The 9,522-nt window shown below is 44.7% G+C and overlaps 1 protein-coding gene across 2 annotated transcripts in view; it reads right to left on the bottom strand.

Annotated features, from left to right (window-relative positions):
- Nucleotides 1-1,735: 1,735 nt before the first annotated feature.
- Dipk2b (divergent protein kinase domain 2B) overlaps nucleotides 1,736-9,522 on the bottom strand; it is a 55,313-nt gene continuing 47,526 nt past the window's right edge. The window contains exons 4-6 of one of the 2 annotated variants that reach the window (XR_003835650.2): nucleotides 8,304-8,592; nucleotides 4,713-7,201; nucleotides 1,736-4,062 (exon numbers count right to left, since the gene is read on the bottom strand). Coding sequence is in view for 1 of the 2 variants with exons in the window: in XM_021153889.3 (XP_021009548.1) it covers nucleotides 6,861-7,201; nucleotides 8,304-8,592 (630 nt within the window). In the remaining variant the exon portion in view is untranslated. Of the gene's footprint in view, nucleotides 7,202-8,303; nucleotides 8,593-9,522 lie in introns of both variants that reach the window. The other variant, XM_021153889.3, reaches the window with a different exon arrangement.

The following is a 9,522-nucleotide window of genomic DNA, read 5'->3' as shown; positions in this document are numbered from 1 at the left end:
GTCTCTTCTCTCTCTCTTAAGCTCTTGGTCTTACTCTGACCTTTTGTCCTCCTTCGTCCCCACTCTTCTCTCCTCTCTCAACATGGCCATGGCTGCCCTCTACTTCTCTACTCTTCTCCCTATCTCTGCCTTTCTACAATAAACACCTTGAAACCATGGACCTTCTCTTCTCATCAGGATCCGCTGGGCGGGAACAATGGAGCAGGTTTCCCTGTAAAGAGCCACGCATCTAACCTCCCACCAGGAGGCCTTTCTGTGTTCTAGCCATGGCCACTAGCCAACCCAAGCCACCCGCTGAGCTAGCAGCCTGAGCTAGCCAGACTCTCACTCACCCAGAAACTACCCAGCGCCTCCCCCCCCTCCCCTTTTCCCTTTGGCCCTGGCCCTGACCAAGCTGCTCCCAGGACCCCACTTTGTTCTCAGTTCTTCTGTGACATCCAGAGGCATCTGAGACTTAGAACCTGTCATCTCTGGCCTCTGTGAGGCCCAGAGACCCCAGAACCAACTCTCCAGTGGTACCCAGCGGTCTGTGGTGTCCGAGAGTTGGAGCAGAGACTGTGCCTTCCCCACCCTGAGGAGTGGGGTCCAGTGGCCTAACATGGCCCAACACCCATCTTGCAGTGGTTCCGTGGGGTCCCTCGGCAGTCTCCCACGTCTGCCTGCCCAGAGCCCCAGAGCTCTGGCAAGACTTGGGTCACCTCTCCCACCCCTTTTATTTCCCCATGACCAGTGCCCCACAAGTGGCAGCAGAGGATGGTTGCACCATCCACGAGAGACAGAATCAGCTAAAGCGTACCCTCCACAAACAAGAGACCTACACTGGAACTCCAGATTGCCCAAGACCATGAGTGGCTTAGTTAAAAACAAAACCTAGGCCTTTCTCCTCTCCTCTCCCTCTCCCCCCTCCCCCGCCCCCTCCCCCTCCCCTAGCTTGACCAGAAAACAGGCTGCCTTTCACGGTTCCACATGTAGCTACCTTTATGATTTTTCCAACAGTTTGCAATTATAGTGCATTATTATTTACTACAAATGGTATGTTTATTACTTAATTACAATGAACATCATTTCTGCAAAGAATAACATTGATATGCTGATTTTTGCAAATGACTACAGCAGGATCCAAAAGGGTCCATGTCTTCTTCCTGAGCCAATTTTCCCTTGGGTTTGCCATGCTGGCTCTAGGGTCATAGTCTAGGCTTGAAAGTTATTCTTTGGTCACCTGAGTGGAACAGAAATGTTGTTTTTTCCTTACTGTCTCTTCAAAGTTCTAATGTATGTGTCACTGACATGTCCTGTCTTCACTGTGCAATGCCTCCAACTTGCTTTCTTGGAGAGCTGTTGCATTTGCAAATGCTGTTGTCCCCTGCTTGGGTGTCAACCTTTTATTATGATTTAAAGTTCCTTCAAAAGCTGCAAGATAGAGAATATCCTATGTTCTTGTAAGCTCAACTGGGCCAACGTCTGTGGACAACAGGGGTAGAGTGGATGGGGGAGCCATATTACCATGAACCACGTGAACACTGGTGCTCACTGGGCCAATTATCGTCATATAATGAGCACAGGTGGACTTGGCAAAGCTCCCTGTACCACATTCTCTGGAAGTTTCTCTTCTGAGCCTGCTGGAGGGCCAGAATATGGAGGGAGGGGGGGGAGGGAGGGAGGGAGGGAGGGAGGCTGCTGTCTTTCATGACTGCACCCAAAATGGCTACGGTCAGACTAACAGCCAGAGGCATTGTGGGAGCTCCCTGGGTAGGAATCAGTATTGAGGTTTGGTCTTGCTGTCTACTGTAGTGCTATGTGTAGACCTGGAATCTGCATGTAGACCCAAGTGACCCTGTTGCCAAATTATTTCGGATTATTTAATAAAGATGCCAATAGCCAATAGCTAAGCAGAAGAGACATAGATGGGGTTTAGGTTTCTCAGACTTGGAGTTGGAAGAGAACCATGAGGAGGAGAAGGTGAAGGAAGAGAGAAGAGTCACCATGGTGAGCCATAAAAGTGTGGCCCTGAGGGCTGGCCAATTGGAGTTAAGAGCAGCCCAGATGAAGCATTGTAAGTAATAACTCAGTGTTATCGATAGGAAAGTAGATTCTAATAGCATAGAGGGTAGATATGTCCCCAGCTCTTGTGCTGTTTAAGCTTTATTGTTGTATAAAAAAACATATAAAGGTTGTGTGCATATTTTAGTAGGGAATTGAATGATCAAGGCTGGGTAAAAACCCCTGTTGGAACGAAATATTTCTACAACAAATCAGGATTTCCTCTAAGATGGCATTTTGGGTCTCCATTCTCTATGGAGACAGCCTCTGTTCATTTCCTAAATTTGCCTTCAAACAGAGACATCACATGACTTACAGGGGACAATATTTCTTCAAGAATAAAGCTAATCCTCCATATTTTTATGCACACAAAAAGCAAGTCCTGGAAAAAGTAAACGACATAGGATTTATTTTAACTACAGAGAAAATGTTTAGGTTTAGGTGTTGTAAGACCACAGGCAGGAGACTCACCAATTACCATATTTACCAAACCACTGAAATCAACATACTCCTGTACAGTCAGATTCATGGACTGGGGTGCTGTTCACTCTACTGAGTCTGATCTTATAAGCTTTAAGCATATATTTCACCTCTGTCCTATACTTGCTCCCTTTGAGTGTGGAGGGCAACGGAACCTCCAATAAATGGTAATAACACTCCATGCCAAGTGTAAGGAGTGTATCTGCAGTCCTTGCCTGCTTGATGAGCCTGAAACCTACACAGAAGAGGGCCTCAACTTAGCTTTGTTGTCTCATCTTACAACTATGAGCTGTTTCTGAATAGATCCATCTCACATTTCCATTTTTCTTTGGTTCCCACAAATCATATAGCCCAGCCTACCGGATAAAAGGTGTGGTTGATATAAACTGGCAAAATAATACCTCCACTCAAATCTCAGCCAGTAGAATATAGCCGATTATAATTCTATTCTGGTTGAAGTCTCTTGTATGTTGTCTCACTTGTCTCTTGGCTATTGAGAAGTGGCTCTCTTTGATTGGTAGCCAGGATAGCACATGAACAATGTAAGGAAGGGCAAAAGAAGTCAATCACTTGTCTCAGTAGGAGCATTTCCTAGCCTCTGCTTTGTGTCTAGCCCTCCCTTATTATTGGAAACACAAAGTTCTTCACATTACTGCCTCCCTCCATCTCGCCCCGACTCAGGAATCTCTGAGCTAGATGGCAAGCAGGACACAGATCATCCTGAAACCAAACATGAGGCACAGACCTGTGGCACAGAACATAAGGGACAAGGTTCAGAAAGTGATCTCTGGTAGCTGAACTATCAAGAAAGCCTCCGAATAATCATAAGACTGAGCAGGGTCTTCAGTAATGTCTAGAGTTTTGGAGGAAAGAAACCTTCAGCTCTGCATGAGGATCTATCCTATACTTCCCATGCCAGGCCATGCTTTTGCTGTATTGGGGGATAAAACTAGGGATCCAGCTTGCTATGCAAGTGCTCTACCAGTGCAGTACATCTTAGCTCAAGTATTTCTTCCATTTGCTCACAGAAGACTGTGGGTGAATGTTGCAGGTGGAACTCTCTGGACACTGATATTCAGTAGACTTCAGAGTGTGTATTGGATTTCTGCAAGTGTTAAAACAAATTACTATGAAGGAGGTGGTGCAGTCCAATAGAATTGTATTCTCTCACAATTCTTGGGGCTCACTGGGTTGAAATTAGGGTAGCATGAGATTCATAGTTCCTGTGGAGGATCTGGCAGAAGGATTCCTTCCTTGCCAATTCCTGATGGATGCTGGAGTTCAGTTGCATTGTGCCAGTCTTGACTGACCTCTGTCTTCACATTATTGGATTTTCTTTCTCAAAAGTTCCTCTGCCTCCATCTTATGAGGACACGTGGGCTTCCATTTAAGACCTACCTATACAATCCTGGAAAGTCCCACAGTCCTTAATCACATCTTTTCCCATAAAGGCAATTATCACAGCTTCTGGGGATTAAGATGTGAACATGTTTTTGTGGAGCCACCATTTTGTCCACTCATTGGTGCTCATTTAGTCAACACCTGTGAAAAGAATTCATAGAAAAAGGAGGGGCAAGGTCAGTTAGACTGTGTTGCAGGCCCAGAAGAGTCTTGATCTGATGCATGTAGAGTTTTGGAATAAAAATTACCCATTCGGGTTGTAGCTAACTGGGTCAAAATGATTGAGGCAAAACATTTCATCATAAGCCCAGTGACTAGGTATCGATATGTCTCAGGACAAGTGTGGCCTCAAGTGAAGCCACAGAGTGACCAAGGCACAGCCCAAAGGGCTGACAGTCAGTGCTGCCTGCAACCTACACTACTGCACTCAATGAAGAAGTGTCCCTTGTGGAGGGAGGCCTGGCAGCTCTGTTCTGTGTCTATCACAGGTAGGGATGGACAGAGAATCAACAGATATCAGGGAGTGATTAGGGAGGATATGGCTTGGAGATAATACCTAGGAGGGGGTCTGTGATCTTTGGTCATGATGGCAAGAAAAGGTCTGCGTTCCAAATGTATGAGAAAAGGACTTCTTAACCTCCTAATCTTATAAAAGACCACTAGATGAGGAGTCATTTCTAGGCCACTTCAAAGTGTTAGGCCCTGCCTAAAAGGTTATCTGTCTTCCCTTGGACTGAACTGCAGACATAGTGCTTGTTTTAGTTCATACTAAAAACAAATCTTCCACTCACCTCCTGCAGGTATTCAGGTAGTTTTGTTCTTTGCTTGCTTCTGGGTCTCTATCAAAGAGGACATAAGATTTCTTTGTTTTGACTCAGTAGGAATCTAGGGCTGTTTCCTTCCTAGATTTAGCTGCTCCATGATTTTGAAGGATAATTTTTCAGAGTCCCAGACCACGGGCATAGAGGACTCATTCCCTCCTTCTTTTCTTCCCCACAAATATGTGGTAGAGAGGCAAGAGGAGGGTTATTATAAGTTCCATTTCTCAACTCTGTAGATCCTAAATCAAAGTTACTCACAGTCTTCAGTGGAAACACAATGGTTCTATTGAGATAGACTGATCCTGACATGAGTGGGGTTGATTATGGGGACAGTCTTATGTTCCTGTGCATCTTTGGAGAGTCTGAAACTGTAGCCCCTTCCCTGCGTTCTCTGGTCAGTAGGATGCCTAGGATCACATACTTCAAGCAAGTCGGTAGGGAGAGGAAATCATGATAACTTAGGTTGGAGATGTGGTCAAACATCATTCTCCACAGCCAGCCAGAGGACACCAATTTTAAAGCTTCTCAGGCATGGTATAAGCTTGGTCTGTTATCCTCACTGTTGTGGTTGCCATGGGACAATGTCTGGAGCAGTTGTCAAAAGGCAACACCAAAAGGCCACATGATATACCACAAGATAGGGCCTTTGAGATTCAACTTTAAATGTGAATGAAAATAGAATTCTATAGATGAGACTGATGAGGAAAGGAACTGGGGAATGGACTGGTAGGGAGGATTTCAGCAGTTTCTCAGCAAATCATGGCCTCTCTGGGCCTCAGTTTCCTTCTGTATGCAGTGAGGCTTGTTAAATCAGGTGTTCTGACTGCCAAGGTGCTAATTTAGAGGTAGAAGAAAGGAGGTAGACCAAACAATTCCCATAAGTAGAGGTCTTATAGTGAGGCTAAATAAAGGTCTAAGAGACCTTTATGATTGTTATGGAGGGCAGAAAATGTCATGCATAGAGGCCCATAAGCCATATAGTTAAATACATTAAAGGTATGTCAAAGTAATTTTTTAGTAAAATGTATTCCATTGGTTGAAAACAAATGTTTTTATAATGACTTGCAAGGCCACATTTGGATAAGAGTTCTAGGACTCCTTGAGTGGTGCAGAGAGAGCAGGCCCTGGTCCCAGGCTGCACCTAGAATGGCAGTGGAACCTGTTTAATGTCTGCAGGTTGCTGTGCTCTGAAATCTGGTTTTGCAACTAAGCTGCAGTCACACTTGCCATAGCCTATTCTGGCCAGTGCTGAACACAGTTGGATAATAAAATGGATCTGTTCATTGGAGATATGGGATTTCTTTGATGTATGGCTCAGTCTTGGTCTTGTAGAAGCCCAGAAAGTCTACATTGTCTAACTTTTGCTGATGGTCAAACTGTAGCATGAGTTTGCCTTTCAGCCTTTGCATGTTTCCCTTTTTCTACCTTCTCTGTATGCATATCCTCTAAGAAAACTCAGGTAATTGGGTTTTGACCCTTGCTTTTAGAGAACCTAAGCAAGCACATTGGCCCCAGTTGTCCCCATTCTCATCTTACCCTTGACTCTTTTCCATGTCCTGAGGTGATTTTTGCACATGCATAAGGAATACCAGGTGCCCAGAGAGTTCAGGAACTGGTGGCAGGTGAGGTCATCCTTTTGGCTTATAGTCTCTTCTCGCAGATGCAGGAGAGTAGGAATGGGGGTGTTGAGTTCCAATGGCTCAAAGCCCTGCCTTCACCTTGCCCTCTACCTACACCAGCCTCCCCAAAATATGGGACTTTCTCACTTGCCCTATCTGCGTGTGTTTCTGGAACATGCTTTGTTGGTCACAATTGTATTTCTGGGCTCCTTACACCTCTGTTTTCTTGAAACTTGCAAAAGTCTGGTAAAATATACAGAAAATGGAGGTTCAAAGATATTGAGTGTTCACACCTGGTCTTCCTGTGTCCACCTCCTGACTATGCAATGGTGTCCTAGCCAGTGAGGTCAAATATGCAGTGTCAAAGTTTTCCCCACAAGTTTTGTGTGTTTCTTAGGAAATTAATGTACTTAAATATTCAAAATGGAATTGCTTCTTATAATTTGGCAGTAATTCAACCAAGGACATGGAAGAGCTTGCAGATTGTCCCTTTAGCCACTCAGAATCTATCATTATACTTGCAGTCTGGGTAACGATAGGCAAATCTAGGATCACAGGTTCTCAAAGATCTTAAGATGTCCTTCAGCCAACTGGTAGCCCCAAGAACTTCTAGGTCTGTGCTGTTATCCTTGCTACACAGGCTGAGAGCAGAGTCTATCTCCTTTTGCACAGGGGAGGGAAACTTTCCCTGGAGAAGTTGAGGCAGCAGCTGCTGACACACCAGCACAAGGCTTTGCTTCTCAGGGACAGTGTCACAGGAGGACAGCTGGATCTGGCAGTCAGAAACCAGGCAGCTAAAAATGTCTTCATTTTCTCCAGTCCTGGCAGCTGCTTGGCTGCCTAGAAGAGAAATAGAAACTATCAGATACTGTACAAACTATTCTTTCATGTGGGAGGTGGGGTAGGGTAGGGTGGGGCACTGCCAATTAGAACTGCTGAGAGAAGGGCTTCACTTATTTTCCTATCACCAGAAGATTTAGGGCTCAGGAATGTAACAGCCCCTTCAGAGAACAGCACTGCGTAATGTTCTCTGACAATTAGGCTAAGGTGCAAGTGTGGGGAATCTACTGTCCCCCAGAAGCTGGGCTATAATTGTAGAAATCTGGATTACTGAATTAGGGAAGTAAGGATGCTATTAGGATTGGTTTCATTGCACATTTAAAATAGAAAGTTGGAGGGGGGCATGTCATTCATAATATGCCTTCAGCAGATTGCAATGGGACCAATGTTTGCATAGCCTGAATATTCTGGAATCAACCTTTTTTCTTATTTGATTCTTCTTAATAAAGGTAAATCAGGAAATGAGAAAAAGGGTTTGTTTTCTCTATCTTTTCACTTTGTAAAAAACATGTCATGAATGAGAAAAGTTTCTTGTCCCATTATTGTGCTCAGCATATTTGGTCACCTTGAGAAACTGGGGGTTAATGGGCTTTAGAACACTGGTTGAGCCTTATAAACACTGAGAAACACAACTCACTCACACATCTCATTCGGTTCCTTGTATTTTAAGTTTCAATCTTTACAGTCAGTGTATCAACACTGATTGCAAAGTATACTAGTGCAACAGGCCGATAATTGTGTCTTAAATGAAGGCTAAGAACATCTAAGGAGAAAAGCTTGAGGGAGAGAAGGACCTGTGACTTGTGTATGAGTGAGATACAGAACCATCCCGGGAGGGCTCATCAGGGTTCATACCACAATGGACAATGTTTCTCATAGGCAAGGCCAAGCTCATTTTCCATTTGGGATTGAAGATGAAACCAAAATTCAAATGGGGGAGAGGGGACATTGTTTTATGACTGCTAACATCCCCCAAACTTGGATTACTCGGTGACACACAGAGTATAAAGGCCCAGGAGTGTGACCCCAGGTCACCCCTCCTTAGCTTTGGTTACCCTGATATCCCTCTTGACAGCTGTTCAGCCAAGCCCATGCTGCGTACCTTCCTGCTTGTCGATGATGCCTAGCGCACTGGCATCCCGGATGAACAGATGCCCATTGTCAAAGATGCCAAACATGCCTGCATCAACATGGGTGAAATAGAAGAAATAGTTCAAGTCATTGCTCCTCAGGGATTCCAGGACCCTGAGGAGTTGGTAGGCAAGGTCAGCAGCTTGCTCTGGAGAGGCATCATAAAATTCTTGCAGTGGTCTGGTACTGGTACTGACCAGGAATCTACCACAGGAGCCCAGGTACCTGGGCATTGGCCAGCCTTCTGCTCCAGGGAAGATCTGTCAAGCCAGAAGGAACAGGCATTAGACACAGAGAGAAATCTCACAGAGGCAGCTTGCTTTGTACCTCTCTCCTGCAGCCCACATAAATATGTCTCACTGCCAGCCTGGATCTCAAAACATGATGGCAAAACATTTCTTCATCTTTTTATACCTTTTGCCATGTGGTAAGGCCCATGCTCTTCCTCCACTTTTGTAATGCATTGCTAATGGAAGGAGGAATTCAGGGAGGAGGAGGCTGCTCTCATCTGTGCTGTGGATCATATTTCACAACTTTCTCCAAGTGAGACTTAAGAATGCTAACCAACCTTCAGTGATTTTCAGTGGTATCCAGGATTCAGGGAATATGTTTATTTTAAGTTGTGTCATTTAAAATATATGACTAGTATGCAATTTCCAAGATACCATTGCTTAGAGGCCATGGGAAAAATAATAAAAGATTAACTTCAGGGTAACTACAAGACAAATAATAATAATATTACAAACAGGGTATCACGTATGTATATAGTTTCAGCTTTTCAGGAGGCTGAGGCAGGAGGGTTGAGGCCAGCTGTCTCAATAGAGCTCATGAATAAATAGAAGTACCTGGTTCTGGGTTAGGACAAGGATCATGCCAGTGACTGTTCTTTGGATGTCCCCACTGCTAGGCTGGGCAAATCTGCCTTGCTCCAGTAACTACATACTCAAAGGTTCTTCTCAACTGGATGAAAGCTTCCAGATAGACGAATACTGATCTGGGAGAGTGTGGCTCAGTCTAACTACTTGTTCTCACCTTGTGGATTTGGGGAGGGAATCCTAGCTGGATTTTTCTTGACCATTTTTCAAAATAGTTTTTTTTAGCACTTCATAAATGAGCACTGCATCTCCATCACTCCCAGCCTTCCCTTCTTCCACTAACTCCTCCTGTGTCCCCCTTCTTTCTCCAAAATC

The sequence above is a fragment of the Mus caroli genome, unplaced genomic scaffold (genome assembly GCF_978045245.1).
Source record: "Mus caroli unplaced genomic scaffold, Mus_caroli_1 scaffold_5, whole genome shotgun sequence".
Taxonomy (NCBI): domain Eukaryota; kingdom Metazoa; phylum Chordata; class Mammalia; order Rodentia; family Muridae; genus Mus; species Mus caroli.
Note: the sequence above shows the minus strand (reverse complement) of the source record. Positions and strands in the feature narration are given on the sequence as shown.